We start from the raw sequence: 27,365 nt of genomic DNA, 5'->3' as shown, positions 1-27,365 counted from the left end.
GTGAGCTCACCCTCCTGGAGATTCAACTATGCCACATGCAGGTATCCAAACTTTCACCTCTAGTCTCACTTTTTTCCTGAATACCCCTCAGAGCCAGACACCCTCTCATCCAATGATACAGATACACCCTGCTTCTGGAAGGCTCTCTCCAATAGTTTCCTATCAAAATCTTACTCAAGCTTAAAGACACTAGTAGGAACTCCCCCTTCTCCATGAAGAACCCCTTTATTTCCTCATCTGCATGTGCTCCCCAGCTTCATTTGAAACCTGCCTCTCCCCTGTACCCTCTACCCCAACATATATCATAGTACTATAACCCCAGCCTTCAGAAACTCCTGCTACCCAGGGTGTCTCTGCTGCTTAAATATAAACATTTGATCTGATGAAAAGTCGCAGGTTAAATTAGAGCTTGTCTTCATTTCATCCTGACGGATGTTAGGGTGGGAAAACACTCACCATCTCTCACCTAGATGCTCATAGAGGCCAACTAACTAGTCTCTCTGTTTTATTTCCTCTTTGGTCCTATTTCGTCTCTTCTCCAAGGAACAGAGCCATTTTTAGATTATGGCACTCATCTGCTTAAAAACCTGCTTAAAATTCTTCCTGTTAGATAAAATGCACCCACTCCCCCCTGGTGCTCATCAAGCCCCAACTACACTGACCTCTTTCATGTTCTTCGACATGTCAAGGTCTTTCCCACCCCAGGGCCTTTGCACCTGCAGCTCTTGACTTAGCCTAGAATACTGCTACAAAGGATCAGGAAACACTACCATCTGGCCCAGACTACTTTTCCTACTGGTGGTTCACCCTCTGGTTTCATGGACCCTGCATTCCAGATAAACAGAACAACTTGATTTTCTTCTGATCATGTGGGTTCCTCTGCGTGGATTGCCCTCCTTTCCCCAGACCTTTAATCTACCATGGTCCAACTCAAATGTCCCTCTACTCCACCAGTAATCAATAATCCTGGGGACACGCTCTTCTTCTGACCTTCCAGACAACACTCTATATCACTTATGCAGCTACCACCAATGATGCGCTATTGTGAGAAGAGCCTGGGTTTTAGAGTCTGGGAACCCCTGACTGGAGTACCTCTTACAGGCTTTTACTAACGATTCTTACTATTCTTACTAGCTGTGTGACCGTGGGCAGCTTATGATGTTCTTTGAGCCTCATCTGTAAATGGGGAGAAGAACCAGAGCAATTTATCAGGGCTGATATGTAGACACTCAACGCCAGAACATGTCACAGTGAGTGCTCTGTCCTGCGGGTGCTCTCTCCCTTCCCTCACTCCCTTCTACAGTGTCCACACACCGGCAGCTTCCCCGTGAACACCAGTGGAACAAATAATGATGCACTACTACTTCCTACTCACTTTCAGTTCCTGCATCCCAGCCATTCTTCCGGATGGAATCGCAGTCGGAGCGGCAGGGCGACACCGCGGGGAGGTTGGGGGCCACACTGCACACGACCACACCCCGCCGGGCTGTGAGGATGCGCGGGGACTCAGGGTGAAAGGTGGTCATCTCCTGGTGCTCGCCCCCTAGCCCATCCACGATCTTATCCAGGTTGCTCCTGGAGTCGCTCTGGAAGCACGGGGTATAGGCCATGGGGCGCACGGGGACCTGCGGGGGCCCCACCTCCTGGTAGACGTTGCGGCCGTCCCCGCCGCCCCGCAGGTTCCGGAACGGGATGCCGTTGCTCTTGTTGAGCAGGGCCGCGGTGGCGGGGTCCTGCACCAGCGTGATGTTGTTGCGGGAGTAGTTCTTGCGGAAAACCTTCTTGCGAAAGACTATGAAGAGGACCACCAGGATGAAGATGACGAAGAGGACCACGGCGATGCCGATGAGCTCCTCCTTCCCCACGTAGGAGTGGCCGGCCTGGATGTTGGGCACCACCACGGGGCGCAGCCCGCAGAACTGGCCCACGAAGCCGGGTGTGCAGTTACACAGGAAGGAGCCGAACATGTTGACGCAGGAGCCCCCGTTCTCACACTCCTCTCGCTCGCACTCGTTGATGTCCTCCTCGCACCTTCGAGACAACACACACACACACAAGCCCCCTCTCAAACGTCAGGCTGGCCGACGCAGGCTTGTATGCTGCAGCTCGGCTTAAAACTGATTTCTTAAAAGGAAAATAAAGCCCCTGAAGGGTACACGAAACACCACAAAAATGGTGTGCCGGTGTGGGTTCGAGTGCGCGCGCACGCGCGCGCAGGGGAGGTGGCCTGTGTCGTCTGCATGAGTTAAGGTGTGTGTCTCTCCCACACAATCTCTCCCAGCTAGTCTGACCCTACCGGGGTGGGGAAGAGAAAAGGCTGTCCCGGGACAGAAAAGGAGCAGAAAAAGAACAGGTGCTGTTGAAAAGGTACCGGTCTCCAAATCCTTGGGTCCAGATAGATACATTTTAGAATTTAAAATGTTGCAATTTTAGAAATGACCTATAGTACATATCTTTCATATAATGTAAAATACCACCCTCTCAACCCCAGGAACTGGTCCCGGCCTAAGACCTATAATCAAATATATCAGTGTTTTGATAGTAATACATATGGATTGTCACTTTAATTCAGAGAAATAAAGACTAGACATAGCCTCATAGTGGTTTTGGCTGTTTTTGCCACCGAATTAGTTTGCCACTAATTTATCTTCAATCCTGTCAGTTCTCAGAGCTTTTGGGATTGTAGAATTGAGGATAAAATGCTGTGAAACTATACACATTATAGTTTCCTGAGAAGAGAAAGTCTTTGGTTCTGACACATTCCTATAATCGTTACAGTAATTTTTGGTCTCTCTGGGAAATTGGGGTGACAGGGAGTATGTATGTAGGAGGGTAGGTGGAGGGCTACATTTCTATGAATCTTTCAGATGTTATGCTTATGTTAAAGGGTAATGCTAATGCAGATTACCAGAAAAAACTGACTAAAGCATTCTAGTGAGAAATAATTAAATTAATTTTATTCTCTTCAAAGCGATCCATGACTTGCTTTGAGTATAACTATAAGGCAACCATTTAAGTCTTACTCCTTCTTAGTTTAAAATTATTTGAGAGCACAGACCTTTTATCCTTCACTTTTCTCTACTTCGGCAAGTGTTCTGCAATGTTCATTTAAAAGGCCCCATCACCTATATTTTTGGTAATCTACTTTTAAAAATGTAGTCAAAGGTCCCTAATTTGAACAGGTAGAGGCCAGGTCAGTTAGAAATTGGTCAGAATCACAGAGTATTTAAAAATAAATGCAGCTTTGTTACTTTAAATTACATCCAACAATTCGAAGTCAGTTAAGTATTTCCTGGTAAAGTCCTCAGGAGATTTGCTTTAATGAATACATGAGAGTGATCTGTAATTAGAATATTACTTGCTTGAGATTACATGTATATATTTCTAAAACCACCAAGGATGGTTGAAAGTGGCATTTTACTAAGAATTTAAAATATTTCCTTTCCGTTTGGCTAACACTTTAATTTCTCCATTGCTTGGGGGGTGGGGTGGGCAGGGGGAAAGTTTGCCAAGGTAAGGTAAGCTTTAGTCTCTCAGAATGATCAGAAAACGCTAAAGCAGTAGACTCCTGTTCATGAGTTCTGGGGAAATGGACAGTATGTCTATCTCAGAAATATAGGGGGTCAGAGATGGCTTTCTTTAAAAGAATTGTTTTCATGGTTACAGGATATGTAGTAATTACATCAAAATTTGAAAATATAGAGAAGTATAAAGTGAAATATGTAAGTTATCTATAACCTTGTTAGCTAGAGATAATCCCTATTAATATTCAGTCACTTGTAAGCACTCTTTATATAAAGACATTAACCCTTTGCTGGTCTCTTAGTGGTAAATATTTTACCCCAGTTAGTTATTTACTGTTTTGTTTTCTTAGCAACAAGCAGCAGCATAAAGACTTGCACAATCTGAACTTACGTGACTCCAGTGAGTCCAGCTTTGCAATTGCAGATGAAGGTGTTTCCTATCGGATCACAGGAGCCTCCATTCCGGCAGGGATTTGGGAAGCAGGCTGTGATCTCGGATTCACAGTTTCTCCCAGTGAACTGTGAGAGACAGGTACACTGATAGCCTGTGGAAACAGAGGACTTGATGAGCCATGGATGCCGCTGGTAATGCTCGGGGTGCATGGACTTGGTCATAATGCATTCTCCTAATTCCTTCTGAAGCAAATTGAAGGCAGGTCCCAAATTCCAAAGATGATTAGTAGCAAATTGGTTATTTTGAACTTGGAACACACGGCTTGCCACAAAAATGCCAAGTAATGGTTTGGATCTCTTGCCAGTCCACAAAAATTCACCTAATAACCTCATGCATAAATGCTAGTGAGAATAGTAAGAGACACCCAAGGAGTAGATTGCAAGAGCAGAGACCAGGATGGGGAGGAAAATGCTTTCCGCATCTCACTACTACTGTAAAAGACAAGATATTTCCAGATAGGAGTTTATCACAGGTACCATACTCATGTCATTAGAACACATTCTACAGTAGCTTCCTGAGAAGGGGTTTGTTTGTAAGAGGTAAATGTTGTGAGACCTTGCCTAGCTAAACATGTCTCTACTCCACTCTTAGACCTCTTTGATAGTTAGGTTGTGTATGGAATTCTAAGTAATTCCCTCCATATTACTTCGCAGAAATCCAAAGTTGTTTTGGTTCCTTAAGTTTATATGTGACCTGATTTCTTTTCCTAACAGCTGGAGTATCTTCTCTTGCCTCCTGTTTTCTGAGATTTCACAATGATATGCTTAATGTGAGTTTATTTCAATCAATACTGGGTACTCACTGGTCCCTTGCAATCTGGAAATTCTTGTTCTTTAACTTCAGGAAAATTTCTTTAATTATTTCATTGATGATTTCCTTTCCTTCATTTTCTCTGTTCTGTCTTTATGGAAATTTTATGGTTTGGATCTCAGATCTTTTGGCTCTTCCTTTAGTTTTGTCTTTCTTATATTACATCTTTGTGGATTTTTGCTTTACTTTCTGAAAGAGTTTCTCGACTTTTGAAACTTTTTTTTGAGATTTTCATTTACGTTGTAATTTCCAAGGGCTCTTTATTTATTGGCTGAGGGATTTTATTTTATTTTTAATTAAACACATAGCCCTCTGCTCCTGTTTTGTGTTTACAATATTTTCTCTTATCTGAGAATATTAATATTTTTATAAAGTTTTCTCCATGCATAATTTCCTCCAAGTTGCTTTTCTTTGTTTTAGTCTCTGCGATGATACATTTTGTGTCAGACTGACTAGGCTATGGTGCCATCGTTGGTCAAACACTAGTCTAGATGTTGCGAGGGTATCTGTGAATGTGATTAATATTTACAATCAGTTGACATTAAGTAAAAGCAGATTATCCTCCATAATGTGGATAGATCTTATCCATTTAGTTGAAGGCTTAAGAAGAAATTCTGCCTCAAGATTGCAACATAGAAATCTTTCCTGAGTTTCCAGCTTTGAGGATTCAAAATCGAGACTGCCAAATCAACTCTTACTTGAATTTCTAGCCTGTTAGCCTTCTCTACAGATTTGACTTGCCAGCCCCCACAATCCTGTGAGCCAATTTCTTAAAATCCATCCATCCATTCATCCATCCATCCATCATCCATCCATCCATCCATCCATCCAATTGGTTCTGTTTCTCTATTTCTGTAGAGAATCTTAATACATCATTTTTGAAATTATAGGATTTTCTTCCTTGTATGGTAATTCTGGCTCATCAGCTCATATTGAAGAGTGGGGTGGTAGAAAACTAGAAATCTGATGGGGAAGCACATGCCTATTAACTACCTTGTGTCAGTACTTTTGGGTTGGTCAATTTCCCCAGTAATGACCCTTGTCACACGCTCAGAGGGAGGGCAAAGGCCTGGTTTCTAACATTTGGCAGTTGGTTAGTGATAGAAGAAGGGTAGTTGTAGATCTCAGCATTCAATTAGTACATCATATTTACTCCGTAAATACTGTGCATAACCATCCTCACTCTTATTTGAAGGGCTCTTAGGCTAATCTCTGTTCCCCAAATGGCAGGAACTTGGAATTTTGTAGATTGATCTCTATAGGCATAAGATAGTTAATAATCTATAGATTGAAATGGTGTATGCTCTCATTGATGTTTTACTGAATCCACACTATAGAGAACTCTCATGTATAGGAGGAAATTATGCTCGTGTGTGGGTGTTCACAGGTTCAGAGACAGAAAGACTCATCTTCAGGAGGCAGGTGCAAGAGAGAAATCTTTACTTTCCCAAGAGGAGACAACTGTGTGATCCCAGCCTTTCTAGCACCAAGAAATACAGAGGGCCAGAGAGAGACATAACACTCTTAAATGCAACACTAACTTATAAAGAAAGACCATTATTGATGCAAACTGTGTCCCAAGACTGCCAGCCTGAAATCTGTGGTTAGAATGCAGTAGTCTGAGATATGCTTGCTTCAAATTATGTTGATTTGGGATTATTCTTTTCCCATTTGGAAAGTTGCTCACTTAAATGGAATTGAGGATTGCTGGAAGCCGTTGGAATGGGAAAAATGCTTCTTTGTGTCACCTGGCTAGTTCCTGGCCAGGATGGCATGCCATTTAGAGTAAACTGTGAGGATAAATTAGATTCCTTTTTACTGTCAAGGGAGGGGTGGGATGGCTGCAATACAGGACTTAGGAATGCATGTCAGTGATGAGGAGGGAGGGAAGTCAAGAGGAGGAATCTAAGGCAAGGTGGATCAGCTCAGGTACACCTCCTACCTTTCCAGCTCCTGGTTGGCATGATTCTGGCAACTGCTCAAATAAAACTATAGCAGAAGTAGTAGAAGGAAAGAGGGGGCAAGGAGAGACTGTCTGGAAATAAGGAACATTTGAATCACTATCATGGAAACTGGATCTTTACAAGGGTTGTGGTTTGATTTCTTTGATTCAATATCTCTATGCCTTGGAAAATCGGAATTTAAAACAAGGCACTATCTCTAGTACACTATTTGACTCCCATACATTTCCTTTTACATTTTGTCATTTCCGTCATCTTTTGTGGATATCCAGTGCTACTTGATGCAGCAGCCAGCCTGACTGATTAACCTTTTCACTGAGTGCCTAAGCAATAGGCAGTGGTGTAATGGAGCCAGCTCAGACAGGGTTGCAAGAGCTGACTGTTAAACATTTGGAAATTTGGCAAGCCAGTTATTAAACCACTGGTACCCTGACATCAGCCATGGTGGGAGTATTTACGCCACAGAAATCAGTAAATGCTACGAATCCGGGCTTTTATTTTTAGAGAGCTGGTTTACCAGCATACCCCTGGAACAGGGACTATGGCAAGCACTGGGGATACAAAGACTGAAAAGCTACAGACACTATAAGCACAATGATAGCTACAAAACTACCGTGATAGTAGACACAAGGTTCAATAGGAGCATAGAGTAGGAGCATTGGACCTGAGCTGGAGACAACCACACACAATTGAGGAGCTCTGTTCTATATCTGAGACAACTTGCTGTCCATTTTGAAGATGATGATCGCTAACACTTATATTTATTATGTGCTAAGAACAATTCTAAGGTTCCTAGAGGAAACAATTATTTAATTCTCCAAACAAGCCTATGACAAAGGGACTATATTATCATTCCCATTTTATAGATGAGGAAACTGGGGTACAGAGAAGTTGATTACTTATTCACAGTCATGGACCTAGTCTGGATTTGATCCCCAGCAGTCTGGCACCAGATTCCTGAATAGTTCAGTATTATCCTGAACTATATTTTCAACAATTTTACTTCATCCCACTCTCTATCTGGATTGCTCTGTTTATCAAAAAGCAAACTGTGTAGGATTGGCTCTAATGATCTCAAACCCCTGGGGCAAAGGAGGAGGACCCTTTGGAAGAAACCTTGCTTTTAGAATTTTAAATTTAGAGTTTTTATGTTAACATGATGAGAGGAAAAAGCTGAATTTTTTAAAATACCGGTCAGATTTTTTTTTTTTTTTAAAATAAAAGAAGAGTGATATCTATTGTTTGGCATTGTGAAAGAGGCTTGTTGATCAAAATTAACCTGTTCTCACAAAGCATTATTATTTATGATTTCATTATCTGAGCCTGGGCCCTATTATCAATAATTTTTATACTATCAGTAAGTCTGCCATAATGATACTAAGTGATCTAATGCTTTAGTGGTTTAAAATCACTTTCATTCTATGGCAAATCATAATAATCCCAAGAAGGAAAAATAAGAAGCCCATTAATCCCCCAGCTCCATGGGGTGTTGGAGAGGTTAGTGGCTTATTCAAGGACATACAGCTAATAAATGACTGAATTTGAACTTGAATCCAGGCTTTCAGATTCTCAAATCTTTCTACAAGACTGTATTGGCACTGGAACTTGTCAGTGAGCCAGAACTCATTACTTGCTAGGACTGAGAAGGAGGGGCTCATAGTTACTTCCCACAATTCTCCAGGTAGCTGATGAGATACACTGATATGAACAGTATCAGATACCCTTTCTGGAAGCCAAAAAATCATTAAATAATAGAACTAATAGCATAATAAAGTTTCTTGTTTTCCCAAGCATTATCATATGTTGATATGAAAAATAAAAGGAACAGAATTTCAAGAGATTCCAGGCATTATTTGATCACACATAATATTTTAATTTTTTTAAATGTAAAATAAAATTTAGAGGATAATATCAAAGTCTGATTAAAAAGAGTAGATTTTTTTTTCTGGTTTGGGGGATAATGTCAAATAAGGAAATCATTAGCAAGACCAACAGCTTATTAAGTGCTAGGAAAAATGCTAAGAACTTCCTATGCATTATTGTCATTTAATTCTTGATAACAACCTTATGGTGTAAGTACTCTTATTATAGTTATTTTACAAATGAGAGAACTGAGGCTTAAATAAGTTGGTTTGCTCAAAGCTATAGTCACTAAATGGCAGATGCCATTTTATACCAGTTCCCAGATTTAAAAAAGACAACCATCCTACTTGTTTTGAGATATGGGTTAAAAAACAAAACATAACATCCCTTCCTCCCACCTCCCCCCGCCCCTGAAAACAAACAAACAAAAAAAACAAACCCAGCCAAAACAATGCCATAGCGTCTCTGCTTTCAAATCTGGCAGAATGAGAAGTGTATTTTTAAGCCTTGCCTGAAAGCTGTGCTCTTGTTTACAATCCTCCTAGTTATAGTGGATGCAGATGGTTTTGAAATCTGCACTCAGACAAATGTAAAAGGCTCCCTCTTTTCTTGCTCAAAGAAGAACATTGCAAAACCTATTAAATGCAAAAATAGAAATGGTTTGAGCAATTATAGAGTGAATTTGGGCTGTGTAGGCAAATAATCAAGATAATTCCTAACTTACTCCTTTGACTTATTAGTTGTTTTCTGACCTGATTCCTCCAGGTAATGGCCTCAACCTTCGACACTGCCTGCCAGTGTTGTGGACATCATTCCAGTCGGGTTCGGCTGCCTTGATAAGAAAACACCTGCCTGCTGCACAAAGGTGGCAATAATGACAAATGTGAAACTAGCACTTGGGATCTGAAGTCGGCATCAACCACTATGCTTGCTGAGTTACGGATTTCATTTAGAAACTCCGAGAACTTACATGACTTGGGGAGGCAGCTGAGAGGTGGTGGCGAGGCCCTGGGTACAGGTGTACATTCTGGCTGTTACCCAGCAGCCGGCTGTGATCATGGCAGAGCCCGCTGACCTCTAGGAACCTCCTGATTTTTATCTGATAATTGAGCCTCACTAATATCCACTTCATAGAGGATAATAAGGTTTCCGGATTCATCAACCACAATACAGCACATAAACATTAGGTGCTTTATTGTTATCATTATTGTAATTACTATGGATCCTAAAATCAGCTTAATTTCTGTGTTGCTCATAAACCAAATGACTGAAAGCCATGGGAATTTCTGACTCTGACTTTTAGGCTGAAAGTTGGGAAATAGTAAAACTTCTAGTCTGTGAATTTCAATTAATGTGAGAGAATTAGAGAATGCATTATCACATGAGGTGCTAAACCTAAGTGAGATGAGCTTTAAAGTTACAGGTAAGACCTATAACTTTCGCTAGGAAAGTAGGTCACATTTCATATATTGTATATTGGGTCGAACCTCTAATATTTTCTTAGAGGATCTAGAAACATTTAATGTGTTAACAAAATTAGGTACACAGCAAATTCTCACCTTCTGGCATGTTCTTTTGTGTTTGCACATTACCTGATTGCCTTAGGATTTTGAGTTTCTGTATTAGTATTTATGTTATATTACTAATGCTGTTACCATGAGATTTCATGAAAGCATGAAAAAAAAAAGTTTAACTCAGTATTTAGAAGAAAGCCACCCAGAAAAAATTTTTTTTTTCCCTCATGAGCTTCAAAGCTTAGTCAAATTATGTCCTCAGCATATCCACTGGGTGACTGGCTTCTCCCTTCTCTGCCTTCTGTGCTCCGTGGGCCAGTGCACTGAGCACATACAGGGAATCCTGTTCGATCTCCTTAAGCCAACTGTGAAGGGAGGGAGGCCACACAGTGGGTCCATTGGTCTCAGAAACAGCAATGGGATCCCGGAATTTAATACAGAGCTCAGCACAAATCAGGCACCTACTGAATTAAAGTGTGACGGACTGAATTTACCTAGATCCTTACAAGTTAGGGCACAAAATACTCAGCAAAACACTCATAGTAGCGCGGATAGCTTTGTTGCTGAAAACACTTCTAGGCCCAACTATTTGTAACAGCTAGGAACTTTTTGTTTCATGAAACTTGCTTAGAGAGAGTAGGCAGACATTACTACTTTCATCTTTGAAGGCAAGCTCAGGGTGACCCCAAACTCCTGACTATCTGGGGAACAAAGTTCAAGCTTTATACAAAAACAATTAAAAAAATGTAGGATGGACATCTGACATTCAATTTCTGAATGCTCTATGCCTGCTTAGCAATTCTGGAATTCACTGACTCATGTTCTTGCAAATACAGAATTTACTGAGATTCCCAAATGTCAGTGGTTCTCAAACTCAGATGTGAGTAGTACTTTGGAGGCTTGTTAAAAACAGAAATGCATGAATTCTACCTGTGCAGATTCCGGGATTCTGTTTCGTAGGTTTGGGTCTCTCTTTATTTTCCTTCAAACTTTTTTTTTTTTACTGAGAAATTTTTCTTGGTACAAGTTCAGAAATTTGCAAATATGATTCAGTTACCTAGCAGAAGTTTCCTCTGACCTGGACAGCAAATGATGGAGGTAAGTAAACAGATTCCCTTTTTCCCTTAACAGTCAAGAGACTCTTCTATAACAAAGTCTTATTTTAATAAGGTCCTCAGGTGATGCAGATGCACCTCAGAGTCTGAGAACCACTATGTACATTTGTGAAAACAAAAAAGAACTAGTTTTCTTAGGTTTCAGGGCAGTTAAGAGACAGAGAGAGAAATCAGGACATCACCTAGGGATCTTGTTAAAATACAGATTTTGATTCAGTGGGTTTGGGGTGAGATCTGAGATGCTACATTTCTAACATTCCCAGGGATGCTGACGCTGCTGGTCTCTGGAACGTGCTTTGAGTGATGGGGTTTGACAGCATAGGCTGGGAGGTGCCACAAACCTGGATCAAGTCCTGGCTTCCCCACTTTACTAGCTGTGTGATGCTGGGCTAGTTAGTTAACTTCTCTTTATCTGTGAAATGTAGGTGGGTGAGGAGAAGAACAGTACTGATCCCACAGTATTGTTGTGAGATTTAAGTGTCACAATGCATAAACACTTGCAAGGTAAGCACTTAATAACACAGCATTAACCACATAGTAGGACTCTAACAAACAACAGCTTTTCATTTACGATTTAGACTTCCTGTCTCATGCAAAGCTGTCTGAATGACTATTTTTGGTCTGGTGACTGCCTGGTTTGCTGATTGCTTTGCCAAATTATGGCTTAGTCTCAATTAGGTTTCCCTATAATGGGCTTAAGCTTAGCAAGAGAAGGCACGGAGGACTGAGGATTCCTTATTCAGATTGTGGGTGCTCACTGGGCTGTTCCCTACCCACTGTGTCTGGAAATGTTGGGGTCAGAATGGGACCAGGCCATTTCTTCTCCACAGTGGTTACTATTTCCAGCTCGTGTTTATGAAATACATATAATTTTAAGGCTTTACCAAGAGAGAGCCTTCCCTCTGTGGTTGATTTACAGAGTCATATTTACACTCTTATTACAAGTCAGCACTCTGATTCCTCTGGTGTCCCCATAGCTTGCTCCTGGGACAGCCAAAGTCATAAGGCTGGTCAAACCTGCTGACCATGTCATTCCAAGCTAGTACATGTGGCTTTCTTGCCCTTCATGCCAAGGGTTTGATTAAGTCTGGAGGTGGTTAAAGTAGAATCCTCTTTTTCTGAAAGAAAATGCTTCTTGCTGTGAGTTGTCTGCTTTAAAAACTCTGAATGTGCTGGAATAATGTGCTAGGATAGCCACAGTTTGAGAGTGGGCCTGTCATCAGGAGAGCTAATGACCAATATTCCAGCATTCTTCAGTGGTCAAGAGAATATGCTAAAATATGTATCTTGGAATTTTAGACTAACACATAGCACAGGGTTCCAACAACAGGTAGATGTTTGAAAAATTAACTTCTGTTAGCGACTTTCTCATGTGCATGGAGTCACATTTTAAGTACCTTACTCTTCTTTCTCTAGCCCAAATTTCCTTTTTGAAAACTACATGCATTCTAGCCTTTGATCTGGGGAAGGAAGACTTTCTCCCTGTGATTAGACATCGCTGGCAGCCAGAGGGAATTCTTCAAGGCATGAATATTCTTTCATTAATGACTCGGTCTTATTGTTCTTTCTAAACTATCACTCATAACTAAGATGACTTTCTCCTTATTTTAAAGAATCTTATAATTAGCAACATAGTTTCATAGATATGAATTAAAGGCCAAATTATTGGTTCTTTCTTTTCTTCCCCTCCCTACCTCACTCCTTTCCACTATTTGGTACCAATTTAGGGTACAGGAATCTAGCAAAAATTCCTCTAATAGGAACAGATAATGGGGGCGAGAAAATGGATTCTCTCTTCTCTTTTCTTAGAAGCCAAGGCCTCATCCTTGGAGCTAGGAAACAGGTAGTATCTCCTCACATACCAGAAGAGGAATCCTGGGCCTTTGATTCCTCAGAGAAGCAACAAAAGCCCTCTTCTTGGATTTCCTGGTGAGTGTGAGGAGTTTGCTGGCCTTGGACTCAGTACTCCTGTGCCTGAGAGCCCCAGACTGCCCATTTGGACCATGCCCGGGGGGCTGCTGAGATAAGGACCACTGCATTCCCTCAATTAAACAGAGGCAGCAAGCAGGTTTGAGAGAAGGGAGTTGCTAGATGGAGGTGAGGAAAGATACTTTGTTTTAGTAAAATATAAGCCCCCAGGTACAAAGGAGAGACTTGAACAGATAAGAGGCTCTATCTCTTTGGAAGAAAGAATATCTCTCGTGGAAACCCAATCCCAATCGTAGGGGGGAGTGGGGAGTGGGGGGGGGGACAAAGAGGAGTATGAGAGTGCATGTGCATGTCGGCAAGGTTGGGCCCCTGGGGAGAGGAAAGCAGGTCATGTGAAAAGCATACTACAGGTGGGTCCTCAATGATGGAATCTGGTTAAATCGGGTGAGATTAAAAAACGTAGGAAAAAAAATTGCTGTTTCTGATGTAGGTCATAGTCATTTCATTAACATATCTGCACTGAATACTTCACTCAAGGATTTAATGGCAATTAAAAAAAATTAAGAGGCACACTGAAGAGCAAGATTCCGCAGTCCTTTTCCTTAATACAGTGCTTATCATTGTTGTTTTAAAGATAACCCATGTGGAAGCCCATAGCTTTGCCAGCAAAAACAACGTTCTGCCATGGTTAAAAGTATGTTACAATTTGTGGCTGTGTACCCAACATTTGACATGGAGTGGTGTTCTATTTCAACCCAATTTAATTATATGCTCCTTTTATATATCGTAGATGGCTCACACTAGCAGAATTGTTTTGCCTGGTGAAAAACTGGCCATGACTTGTCATAATGGGCTGGTTTATAGAACCACTGAAGTATAGCTACTGCCCATCATTCGGGAATTATGGCACCATAACAACCCTTTATTTACATATACTGCTGAGACAGTAAAAAGAGCAAATAGATTTCTTAAATCCAGACGGCAGAAATTTCCCTCCAGGGCACTTGGCCCTCACTGTGGCAGTAACATATGCAAGTCTAAATAACTTTGGTGTCTGTATTTCGGCAGTGCATCATTTCACGGACAGTTTATAACATTCTAATAATAAAATGGACTCTAAATTTGGAGTTGGGCTCCACGAACATTAGATGGTAATGTGCACAGCAGAATCTTTAAGTGATTTGTGAGGAAGGTTTAAATTTGCTAATCACACTGCTGCTGAGAGACTCCGCAAAGGGGCTGGAGCAGAACCAGTGGTTGGGCTGCTGGGAGGTGGCGAAGCCTTCAGCCAGGAGAGTGCCTGAGAGTTTGCATCAACAAAGACACTGCATGTGGGTAGTCAGGGATTCTTTTACCTTCAGACTCCTAGGACTTAAATAATCTTGGCTTTCTCCCCAAACAACAGAAACTCTTTATAAGCTCCCCCTTTTTTGGGGGTGGTGGTGGCACCCTGTTATTTCTTTCATCTTCATGATATAACTTTGAGGAAAAATTTTATTGGGGGAAAGCATCATACCCTCAGTGACTGTTTATCTGTCCTGAGATTTCATGTAAATTGCCGTCTCCTTATTCTTGACTTTCCACTCCTGTATAGAGTTGTCGCTCGACTTATTTTTAATACACATTTGAGAAGCATGCTCCAAAGCATCTCTCCATTCTATTTCTATTCCTGGGGTGGTGAGTTCACACCCCGCCTTTTAGCTTCTAGTAAAGTTATATGGCTACACGTGAAAGGATTGCGTGTGGTTGTCAGACTGCTACCAATCATTCTGCAGTGGTGTGCAGGTGACTCAAGGGCAAACACTTAAAAGGGAGTCCTATCCCTCCAAGCTGCTGAGTCCTGGAAGGGTGTGGGGTGGACAGGGGACCCTGCAGCTGCCATAGCATCTTCGGGCTCCTGCAATCCCCATGCTGCGCCTGTGGAGTTGGGTAAACCAGACACCGCTGTAATTGCCAAGCTCTGTAACTGAACAAGGGGAGGAAGGAAGCTCTGCTGGCATCTTGGGTGAATACTCCTCCTCTCTGGGAGGGCAGGTGGGTGGGTCATGCATGTGACAGCAAGGCCCCCGCAGGTCCTCCACCCCGCGCCTGCCCTGGTAGGGTGCCCCGGGCGCAGCGCACTCACCCCCGGAGGGCAAACCGATGCAGCTGCCCCCGTGCTGGCAGGGGCTGCGCTCACACGCGTCAGGGTAGAGCACGCAGCCCAGCTTCAGCTCGGTCAGGCCCACCACCTCGGCGAAGCTGCTGCGCTTGTTCTGCAGGGGCAACTCGTTGTTATTCAGCACCACTGAGTCCAGGCAGCCTTGGAAGCCGCTCAGCACCTGCGTGACCCGCGTGTCGGTCAGGCTGCGGATGTTATCGGCCTGCACCAGGGCCCCGAAGTAGATGGTACTCTCGGAGCTCAGCTTCTGGAAGTAGAGGGGTGCCCTGCGCCGCTCCACATAGCTGTCGTCCAGGGACAGACTCGTGAAATTGCGATTGAGCTCCAGGAAGACCGAGTGCCAGCTCCCGTCATTGACCGCGCGGCCCGAGATGCCCAAGATTCCCGGGCCACTGCCACAGTCCAACTGGAACCACAGCTTGCCGTCCACGATCTGTGCGGGGAAGGACATCAAAGCGCTGTTTAATATGCACCTGGCAGTTCATTCCTGGACACCCTGTTCCCAACCAGGAGGAGGGGAAGGAACAGGGAGACAGACCTTCCAGGGCACTAAGAGCTAAGGAGGTATAATCGTCACATGAATTCATGGAAATGCACTGAACCAGTCTTTCCAAAATACGTTTGATTCATGACAGACCTGTTAGAGACTATCGCAGAATCACTCATTCTCATAAATGGAGTAGTTCTCTATGCTTCAGTAAGTTCCAGAGACAACTTGTTCTTAGGTGTTCTCATTTCTGCCTCTGTGGCTCATGGATTCTCTGGCACCATCTCTTTCTGCATAAAGTTCACAGGTTCATGCCACAGAAACATGTATATATCGAAGGCAGGGGGCTCTGTGAACCAGGTAGAACCCTGGGAATTTAGGAACGAGGAACGTAATTGGGGCTTTGCCTTCTATGACGCAGGTCATACAAGTCCTTGGTTGGCCTCTCTGCGTTTGGGATCCCCACAGAGATAACTGCTGTGGCTTATTTTATGAGGAGCCTGGGTCCATTACAGAATAGTTAGCCACACCACACACAGTTAGTGCAGACATATTCTGCTCTCTAATGCAAATGTATGAATGTAAAAGACTGGAGACAAATATTTATTTTCTTTTCACAGAGCTTTCATGTGTAATCCATGCTGTTGCCTTTCTCATTTTTTTGGTTCAACAAAATGGACTGAACAGATATTGTAAATCATACCAGAATACTTGCTCAGTGACAACTCCTGGATAATATCCATATTTTCATTTCAGTACGAGTAGTAAAATGATCAAATGTGACTTTGGGGACTGCCTTCTTCTGCACAGGCTGTCTGCTGCTATGCTCTGTGGCCACAAAGTGCAGTCCCCAGTCTATCAAGGAAAATCTGGTGGTGAGGGTGCAATTCGTCTAAAGTTTCAATGACTATATTACTTGGTTCATTCTCCTCCCCATCCCTACCCCTTACCCCTTGGGATAATAACCAAGTTACAAATTCACCCAGGAGAACTGATGTAGCTCTGATGTACTCACATACATTGAACTTCTGTAACTAAGAAACATAAAATCATCCCATACTAACGCTGAGCATGGTTAAGTTTCTTTCTTTCTTTTTTTTTTCTGTTTAAAAAAATAACATTAGCAACACTACTGAATGAATAGAAAGCCAGAGGTCTACATAATCCTCAGCTTTTTGAAAATGAAACTCATTTGTATCTTCAAAATTCTCAGAGTTTGGAATTATAAGCCTTGTTTAGATGACAAACTGGAATGCTGATGACAAAAGGTGCCTTTAGATTAACAAAAGTTAATCTTTTGCTTTTTCGCACTATATTATGCCAGGGAAAGAAAAGAATACTTTCATATCCTCTTATAAAGGAAAATTATACTCTGATCATATTTAGTTTTTCTATCTTCAGAATAGGGTTTACCCAGTGTTGAAAGGATCTTTTAAGAGGACAAAGCTTTCTCAAATGAGAGGGAGAGCTATTTTCCTAGAAATTGGGGTATGCATGAAACTGTAAGAAAAGTCTATAGCAATGATCTGAAATGATTTACTACGGTGGGAGAGACAGGCAATTTCTTCAATGAAATGCGTAATTCAAAGAGCGTGGCCCTAATGTGACAAAATATTTAGGTCTTCGGGGTTGTTTCAAATCAGTGATATCCTTTAACTTAGATCTTCAGCGGCTTGGGGCTTGGGAGACAACAAATGCAAACTGTAAAAAGTCATCTTGTAAAAAAGTAGACTTTGAGTAAAAAAATTTAAATTATGCTGCGAAGTCTCACTGCTTCAGATCCTTGGTGTGTGGCTCTAGGAAATGCACCATAATCATAAAACCCGTAAGGGGGTTATTACATATTCTCTAAAAGGGGTACTTTTTATAAACCCATTTTCAAGGCTGCCATTAATAGCTATCTGGCACACAGTAAGTGCTCAAAAATACGTTTTGAATGAATAAGTGAACGAATAAATTATCTCAGTCCTTCAAAATCTCTTCTTTTGATAAACACTTGTAGTACTCCCAACCCATTTGCCTCTGTCAGAGGCCCAGATCCACTACTAGCTATCACTTTGGGGAAGTCATCGAATCTCTCTGAGCCTCAGTTTCCTCACAGGCAAAAATGTAGTCATTCATATCTATGCACGGGAGAGTGAGAATGAAGAATATATGTATGTGAAAATACTTTGTTAACTTTTAGGTATTTTATTATTATTATAATGTTAATAATAATAATGTTAACTCACTTCTCAGTGATATTCTTATACAGATCTTTGAAGCTCTGGAATCTTGTGAGGAGCTTCCTTGTTACTCTTCTGATCTATGTGAGAAAGATCTGGATATTCTAAGTGGACTGTTTTAAAAACCAAATGAGCTTTCCCTCAGCAGCTTCCTTTCAGCCTTGGGGTCTTAAGCTAGCCTTGTTTGAGAATCATCAGAATGAAGCAATGTATTATCTGTAACACCCCCAAAAGATAAAATATGTGATATTTCTAAACTAACAACCAAGGACATGTGCTTTTACTATAGTATTGAAGCTGAAAGACTGACATAGGGAAAAAGTTACTTGTGTTTGGCAAATCTCTCCCTGTGATCTGACATGTTTCTATTATAGGCTCGAGGAGAGCCACAGGACCAAATCCCACCATTTTCATTCTTGCTTCGGCTGCCAGGAAACTCAGAGTTATGCTCTGTGTTTAACTGAAGTAGCATCCCTTGGTCTAGATTTTTCAATGATGATATTCTCCCCTTTCCCACTTCATGGGCTGGCTCTTTGATTTTATTGCATCTGGTTGCTTATGGTCAACTTGGAATTTCTTTTGGAAGTAAATAAGGCATCAATGGTAAACAGAAGAATGAGCACCTTTATTGCTGCCAAGAGACAGAAGTGCTCCCTGTTCATGAGCTCTGTGGCCACTTCTTGAGGTCTCCACGCAATTCTGTAACTGTCTTCAAGGGGTGCCCTTCACCACATTGATTGTCTTAAGTACTTTTTAGGCTCTGCTCTAATTGGGAAAATATAAACAACCAAGAGTGCAACTTAAATAAAGCATTTCAGCGTAGTTGTTGAACCAAAGTATAAGGCACATACTGTACCTAAAGCCAATGAAATTAAATCTTGCATGAGGCTGAAAATGTTAAGCAAACAGATTCAAATCCCCTAAGTGGATATTTCTGGCAACTACGGGAGAATATCTGCAATAGTTCCGTACAGCTGTGCCCTGCTTTGGGCAAGCCCAACATATAAAAAGCAAACTTACAGAACAGACAGATTGGGGGTGATTATTCACATCACAAAAGGATTAATGGGAGGTTCTCTTCAAATAGCAACCATCCCTAGTTCATTAGAATTCCATTTATAGAAATTCAATTTACACAACTTTCAGAAACACTCTTGGTTCATGAACTACAATCTACCTTAGGAGCTAGAGTTGCCTAAAAAGGTTTAAGATTCTTTCCCGCCCCTCCCCCATCCCGAGGATCTGTACATTTTAGACATTTGCCAGTGAAGTGTCAAATGACAAGCTCTATTTTAGGGTCAAGCCATCCAGGTCCAATATATTTTTTTCCTCACTTAAATTTAATGCTGTACAAGGGATTTGCTAATAGAGAGTATTTACCTCATAAGGATGATCTGCAACCAACAGCCCTATCAGAGTCTGAAGGAGGAAAGAGAAAGGCCAGTGACACCCAAGCAGAGCCCTGAAGAGCTGGTACCTCTGAAAGGACAGAGCATTTTCTAAGCAATTATACCAACTCCCACCTCTCAGGGCTGTTTAGAAAGTGATCTCCTGACTGAAGAAGGTAGGGTGCTTTGGAGCCAGGAGGAAATAAAGACAAGACTTAGGTCTTTGAGATTCTCTTCTTTCACCATGAATATTTGATTTGAGTTAATTGTTCTCTAAAATTGCACACCCAGAGTGCAACTCTTATTTTCTTTTAAAAATACTGTTTTCTTTTCCAGAGCTGAAATTATTTTGAGTTGAATGAGTAAGGAGAGTAGGAGATTCCCCACAAAAGTAGTCAACTTTTAAACTCCAACTCCCTGGTCATTCACTCTTGGCAACCAAGTAATATCTAGCAATACCAGAAGTGGGCTTAAGTAAAAGTCCAGGTGATAGGGGAAGGCACTGGCATTCAATGTCTTATATACTTTTCTCTCTCCAGGATTAAAGTCTGAACCACTTAATTGACTTGGATGTGACCTATCAAACAAAAGACAGAAGCTAGAAAGGTCTGCCATCATCCCAGTTAAGCCTAGTGATAGAATCCTAGGAAGGAAACACTGCCAGCCAATTCTATTTAGATGGACATTTCCCGCTGGACAGATGCAGTACGTCTCTAAACGCATTTAAAATGTGCTGCTATAGTAACTTGGTAAGAATAGCATTAGATTAAATATGTCTCCCTCCTCCTCCTTTTTCCTCCCAATACTGGAGGGCTTAATCTGGCCTACAGACACTCAGAGTGTGATTTTTTTTTTTTCTTCGATAAAATGAGTTGTATTGGCAAGACCGAGAGCTGTGGAGAACATGGAGATTAATAGCACGGAGTGAGAGAAACTGGAACGTAGGTCCAGGCCCTACCACTTACTAGCTGTGCAACCTTAGGTAAATAACTTAACTGCTCTGTGCCTCTATCTTCTGCTTCACCAATTGAGGATGGTCATATATAACAAATTTATTATATTAACTTTATAATAAAAACCAAATGATATATGTAAAGCCGTTAGAATTGTTGAAGGCAATTTTATGAAGGCACCAGAAGCTCAGAGCAGAATACAAATGCCAGACTTGCTCTATAGGAAATCTGGCTGCTTTTGGAAGGTTTCGGAGGCTGGGAATGATTTAAAAAAATTGGGCTACTTGGGTCATGATGGGACATATGGAATCTTCTATGCCTCAGATCTCCAGCTTCCTCCCTGAGCAAGAACAGAAGTTGCTTTCAGAGGTCAGTGGAGATAGACCCATGTGGTAGAAGAGTATACAACCAATCTTTCTAAAGGACCACCCCTGCTGTGGAATTGATTAGGAGATACATTCTAATGAACTGAGTGATTACAGCTCAAAAGAGGCCAGCCCTTGAACCCACTCTAGAGAGAGATGCCCCAATTTACCAAGAGCCAATTTTGAAGTTGAATGTACAAAAGCAAATGGGGTGTTGGCACACTTCCCAGTTCTGCTGCTGCTCCCCTTTGCCCTAAAGTCGGCTTCTGGTTCTCTGAATTTAAAAGACAAAATGATTTCGGCAGTCCCCAACCCAGGAGCCAAAATACTAACATGAGAACTGACTGCAGGAAAAGATAACCCATTTTAATTACCTTCAGAATTATGCAGGGATTTGCTCTGGTGTACATTATAATCCCGTTGCTTTGCAGTGTTCGCAGACGCAGAGCTAGTTTAAAGTCCTCTTCTTTGCTATTTTCAGAAAGCCGGTATTTGATGTAACTGTTTCCAGCAAAGCTGAGAGAAGTGTGTCCTGAAAAGACCATTATGAGAAGACACATATGCTTTTAACTTCCAGAAATGAGCAGGGACATATGAAATCACCCAATAACTACCAAGCAAGTTGATTAAAGACCATGGGAAGTTAATGAAGGCATTGAAGAGAAACCATTTTTGATTAAAAACTGGTTCTCCTTTCAGGTCACACTCTAATTTCGAAGTGAGAAAAATATTAACTAGTTGGATGCCAAAAAATCTTAGTTGTTTAATGCCAAGGGCAACTTGGTAAATTCTATAATCTGAATTTTCTTCATGTCACTATATTCCCAGTTCCCACTTTCTAAAATTAGTACTATTAAAGGATACCCTTCATGTCCACCTCATCACTTAGGCACTTAAGAACTTTCAATGCCATAGAACAAAGAAGAGATATGCCATATTCCCCATATATGTTCTAATGGCAAAGAGATGACTTAGGACATTCGCACTAATGTGAAAAAAAAGGCACCCAATGTAAAGGAAGTCCATGTCATGTGCAGTCACAATTGTACCTTCAGGGTACAATTGTACCTCCCTACTCACATTGCCCAATTCAGAGTTCACCCTTTCTTTTTTATTTATCTATCTATCTATCTATCTATCTATCTATCTATCTATCTATCTATCTATTTATTTATTTATATTGCTTCCAACTTTTATGTTTTAACAAGTAAAGCAATGATTGAAAAGCTGTCTTGCTGGGATAAAAGGTAGAAAGTGTGGAAATATACCAAATGGCCAATAATTATGAACAATGGGCAGAAAGTGACACCCTGGAGTTCGGAGACTCGGCTTTATTGTCATCCTGCACACCCATCTGCTGTGTGCACAGTGTGTATGTTGGGGTGGGGACAGCATAAATATCTTTTAAATCTAAGCCTTAGATAACTTCAAAAGCAAGTATACTGGTGATACCTTCACTTCACGGGCAGCTCCATTCTTGAAACCAACTATAAAAGAGTTTTGGCTTCCATTTTTAAGAACAGTGCTTCTCTTTGCAGAGGCTGAATTTCTAGAACCCAGTGCTTATTAGCAAAGTGCCTCGCACATACTAATCGTAATTATTTTTTATTCCCACTGTAATTACTATCACAATCATTACTCAATAAATATTTCTTGGATTCCAAAATTGGTGTCAGAGTACCTGTATTTTAAATATATCCTCTACCAAAAAGAGGGTTCTACTGGTACCCAAAATGAACAATACTCTTTTTGGAAGAAAAAAATGGTAGAAAATACGTGAATTAAACAAAGTATTAAAATTGAGAGAGGATCATTTGGATTGAAATAACATACATCGTCATTATTTTTCTCTCTTTAAGACACAGAGATGAGCACCTCTCCTTTGGGGAACGTACACTTAGACATTTCCAGTGGAGAGTCTGCTTACTTGGCGTTCTAAGCTGGGCTTACCCTATGGAAGGCATACTGGACTGGCTCAGCCCTACCTTCTATAGATCTCTATTTTGTGGCTATGGACTCGTGCAGCCCTCTGAACATCAAAGGTTATGCCACAGACACCCCAACTCCTCTGCTAACCGATAGCCTTCTGTGTTCCATAATTTCACACCCTTACCACCCATGTGACACAACTGAAAACACATGTTCTGGTGTTCCCATTATATAAGGAGTCCATAGTCAGTGCATGCATCCTTAGCATAGGCTGCAGCTGCAGTAAACCCAAGTACATTCGAGGGTTGATGTTAACTGTGGTCCATTCTGAAGGAGAGTACAGATGCAGACAGAAGTGTCTTCTGGAAGGGCTAGAACAGCGTAATTTACTACAGGGAAAATACTTTGGGAATATGAATTTATATCCTCATCATTCCACCCCACTCTGCACCTGAGCACTCTCCAAGCTTTCCCGGTGGACACTGGCAGAGGAATGGTCTCCTGCTGGCTTCGTAACCGACACACTGCATGTCCTCTGGACATGGCTTCTCCATGCACGGATCGTTGGACCCCGGGCACAGTCCTCCTGTGACAAAGGGGGAATACGCATGATCAGTACAAAGGGAATCACCCTACACTCCAGAGAGCACAGGAATGGTTTGAGAGCTGGACTCTGCAGAGCCCAAGTGGAGAGACAGAGGCTGCACAGAAGCCAGAGGATCTGAATGGGCTTCGACCAGTATGGGTGCCCTTTGAACGTCTCTGCACCTGCCAAAAGCTTACTACCAGACTGAAGTCAGTTGGGTGCAAAGAGTAAACAGAGCTCCTCCTTTTAGGTTAGAACATGCTAAGGTTGTTACTGGACCTTCAACTTCAGCTGAAAAAAGATCACACTACACGGGTTCTGGTTATATTTCTTAGAGTGAGGTTCCTGTATACTGGGGCTGTCTGAATGCATCACTTGAGTTTAGATTTCTTCTCTATTCCTCTCCTGCCCTGAAAAAACTAGGGGTAGGCGTCTGAAGATGTTAGCCGTTGTTCCCAGAGTGGGGAAAAAAAGACTTCTTTGAAGAAAAGTATGACTAATTCCAAATTGTGAAAGCACAACTCACATTGTTTCCTAATCTCTCCTGCTACATGCTATTGTATTGATTAGCTGTAAATGTGCCCCACTGCCATCAAAAATAGTAGAATTATCCTTGGCGAAGGAAGGCTTCCTTTCTACTTGTTCGATGTTCACAGCACAGTAAGATGAAAGGTTAATCCCTCACAGAGGAAATCCTGGAAAGCAGATTAACTGATTAAGGCAGAATTCAGGACTCAAGTGAGTTATTTCAGAACAACGGTGATGGCAAATATGGGTCTGCTGAAGGAAGTGCTCTTTTTAAAGGTCTTGGCCACTTCAAATGTAATTAGGCCACTTTCAGCCTGGTGAGAGTCTAAGTGGTAAAAGGACTACAGAAAAGGAGACACGAATTAAAAATAACCCACCACAAGGTTAGCAGCGGCCTGACGGAGCGCCCCTTCTCTGTGAACCCAGAACTTGCCAAACATCAGCAGCTTCTTTCCTGAGCAAGATCTGACCCATAATCATACTTCTTTCCAACCAAACTCCTTCCCGTTCCATTAAGCATACTGCCACATAATACAGTCATTTTTTTTTTTTTTTTTTTTTTTTGTCCAAGAGAAAGCAAAATTTTACTCTAACTCCATACAAACGTTTTAAGAACTGTGATCCTTGAGAGGAGCAATATAAGTAGCACCAGCAAACTCAGAATTGATAAATCCTATTTTCCACTTGTTTAGAGCTTGGCCAAAGAAGATACTCTTGGCAATGGCCCAGCTTACAAATTGAGAAGATGAAGGGATTTTTAACTGAAAATTTAGAATGATTTCCACAAATGGTTCCAAAAGACATAAGTGCCGTGAAATACATCTTCCGATTTTCATCCCAAGAAACCTTTATTCCTGACACTTATTTGTCGGTATTTATGGAACTTAAAAAAGCTGTCCAACCACCTCATAATCTGTTGCAAGAGGCTTGTGACAACCAGTTTTTAAATAACTTTTGGTGCACTCATTCAACAAGTAATTTTTTAGGGCCAATGAGGTGGTAGGCCTGGACATACAAAGATGAAAGAAAATGATCCTGCCACTTCCTTCCCCAGGAAACAACATGCAAACACACGATTACAATACATTAGGGTAATTGCTTTGATAGAGATATGTGAGTGCAGTGGAAGTACCCGAGAAAGAACAATTGCGTTTCCAGGGAGAACGTCAGAAGTTCTCTTGAAGGGAATATTTTAAACTCAGGTTTGGAAGATGAGATCCTTTGAGTAACAAGGAACTGTGTTTCATGGGAATGAACCAACCACAGTTAGTGGCTTAATTGCATTCACGTGTTTGTGTTTTCGTTTCTTTATGGTACGTTCACAAGTCTATCAGCTGACACTTTGCTGTTTCTGAGTGGTTTCCTTTCTGTTTCTTATGGCCTGCACACTTCTAGGTTGCTCCTAAATGTTGACTAGTTAGTATAAGCTCAAAAAATGCAAACTGAGCACTTGGAGGTGGCAATGTGCATTTAAAAAATCACAAAATGCCTCACAGCTAATAGATGTAACTCTGGATTACCTGGACATTTCCTTCCAATTAGACACAGAAACAGTAATTTATGTATTTAAGAAATCAGTTACATCCCATTCCATGGGCATGCCTCTTTCTATGACCTATTTTAACCAGCCTAAGGATAGCCATTCTATGAATTTCTACTACTCTGAGATATAGCCACATATATTACATTCGTAGTCTTTTCTGCTCTAATGCAATGGCTATGTGGCTAAGAAACATTGCAATATCAAAAATCCAGTTTAAAAGCCACTGTTTCAAAGGGGAGAAAAGGGTTAGATAATTTCAGACCCATGACAGCAAAGCAATTTTTGCCAACAGGAATTATGGTCACATTTTTTTAAAAGAGCTATAGGTGTATATTATATATAAAAGCTAAACACTGTATTTCAGAATAAATAAATATTTGAATACTTTTCCCTTATATCTACATGCTTTGACCTCTCCTTTTACCATTAGTCCTGCCTGGTAATTAGCACAAGACTTTTTATTTTATCGCCCATATCTCTTATAGTGGGTTAAAGCACAAAGTCACTTAGACTCACAAGTGGAGTTCAAACTCACAGCTCTTTTTCTTCTTTCCATATATCATAACCATAGAACCCATATAATTAAATCCATTAAATTAATGGATTATATTAGATCCAATCCCTATTATAAAAACTCTAGCTGGAGGATATATAAAAATATATTAACATAAATATAATACGTATGTTCTAAAATTAATAATACAAATATCAGACATATAATAATATGTATTTCTATTTGTTCTAGCAGCCGTTGGCTCTGATAGTTTTTTTTTCTTTTTTCTTTTTTAATAGAAAAAGGTAAAAGGGACAGTTCTTGGCAAGAGATCTGTCTCTTGATGTTTTAAAAACCCTCTGAGGCCTCTTCCCCAGTCCTATTCGAGATGGGAGGAGCCAAAAACATCCAGTATCCAGCTGCTGCTGTCAGCTGGCTCTGCTCACAGACCACTCTCCTGTGGCTCAAGGAAGTACGAAGGCAGAGTGGAGTCTGGAGGTCAGTGTAAATGTGACAGTCTCCTTAGCTGGGGACAGAGGTGAGCATGTATATGCACAAAATGCAGTCTATTCTGAGAAAAACTTCTAGTTACTAAAAAACAGGTTTCACATAATTAAGTACTTCTCATATACAATATTGTCGTTCTTCTCTCTCGATCAACCATGATAAGAAATTAGGGCCTTTCTGAAATATATATTGTTAGAGGGACTTGATCTTTGCATGCCAACCCTGAACAATGTTGTGTATCCCACAATCTCAGATATACTCATCTGGGTCCTAGGGACACATTCCTGGGGATAATGACCATCTTTCTGGCCAAAGCCTTAAATTCTCTAGCAACATAAAATCCAGTATGCTTTAAATGGATGCTGAAGGGTTAACTCGTTTTTCAAAATCACATGTTTATGTCATCCGCTTTTCAGAGAAGTGTATATAGCTACTATTGTATAGAGCTTTATAGACCCTCTCTTTGGTGGCAGAAAGTTCTTCATCAGCTCTGGAGTACCAGAGAAGAGACGACAGTGTCAGTTCCCATTGGCTTTTGGGAGGAACTTTATCTTATTAACTATCATTAAATAATCTAGATTTAATTAACTTGTGCTGTGATCAGTGACAGCTTGGCGGGCGGGGGCTCCAGGCCTACATGCTCTGCATCTCCAGGCACCCATTACTCTGGTGCCAGAATGAGCATGAAGGGAGAAGGGTCCCACTTTATCAAACCAACTGATGCCATTTGTTGTATGTCAGGGCAGGGCAGAAGGAGGAGACATTTTTAGCAACTGTCAGAACATAAAGCAGGCAGAGAAAGCTCTGCTCCTCATTCCCAGGTCCCCTCTGGAAGGCGTGGCAGTGTAATAGAGAATGGTGCTGCACTGACAAGCAGCAGACCAAGATTTTGGCCCTGACTAGTTATTAAGTTTATTTACTGTATGGCTCCAAACAAGTTGCTTGACATCTCTTGGTCTCAATTTCTTTTCCTGAAAAATGAGGATGATTTTTCATAGAGTTGTAAGAATTAAATAGGCTAATGTATGTC

The 27,365-nt window shown here is 41.3% G+C and overlaps 1 protein-coding gene and 1 long non-coding RNA gene across 5 annotated transcripts in view; one reads left to right on the top strand and one right to left on the bottom strand.

Annotated features, from left to right (window-relative positions):
• The window catches only part of FAT3 (FAT atypical cadherin 3), a 600,781-nt gene that overhangs the window by 9,408 nt on the left and 564,008 nt on the right, over positions 1–27,365 (bottom strand). For all 3 annotated transcript variants that reach the window (XM_039847662.1, XM_039847663.1, XM_039847664.1), the window contains 5 exons: positions 23,130–23,264; positions 21,124–21,281; positions 15,296–15,764; positions 3,916–4,069; positions 1,376–2,031 (listed from right to left, as the gene is read on the bottom strand). In XM_039847662.1, coding sequence (XP_039703596.1) covers positions 1,376–2,031; positions 3,916–4,069; positions 15,296–15,764; positions 21,124–21,281; positions 23,130–23,264 — 1,572 coding nt within the window. The remainder of the gene's footprint in view (positions 1–1,375; positions 2,032–3,915; positions 4,070–15,295; positions 15,765–21,123; positions 21,282–23,129; positions 23,265–27,365) is intronic.
• Positions 3,977–15,551, top strand: LOC120590055 (uncharacterized). Of its 2 annotated transcripts, XR_005649623.1 has the most exons (4): positions 3,977–4,109; positions 9,378–11,224; positions 13,051–13,170; positions 15,432–15,551. It is a non-coding gene; the product is annotated as an uncharacterized LOC120590055 (long non-coding RNA). The 2 variants fall into 2 exon arrangements; XR_005649622.1 differs by having other exon boundaries at positions 9,378–13,170.

Source organism: Pteropus medius, unplaced genomic scaffold (genome assembly GCF_902729225.1).
Source record: "Pteropus medius unplaced genomic scaffold, Ma_sr-lr_union100, whole genome shotgun sequence".
NCBI classification, from domain to species: Eukaryota; Metazoa; Chordata; class Mammalia; order Chiroptera; family Pteropodidae; genus Pteropus; species Pteropus medius.
The sequence above is the reverse complement of the archived record's forward strand: the minus strand, read 5'-3'. Positions and strand labels throughout refer to the sequence as shown.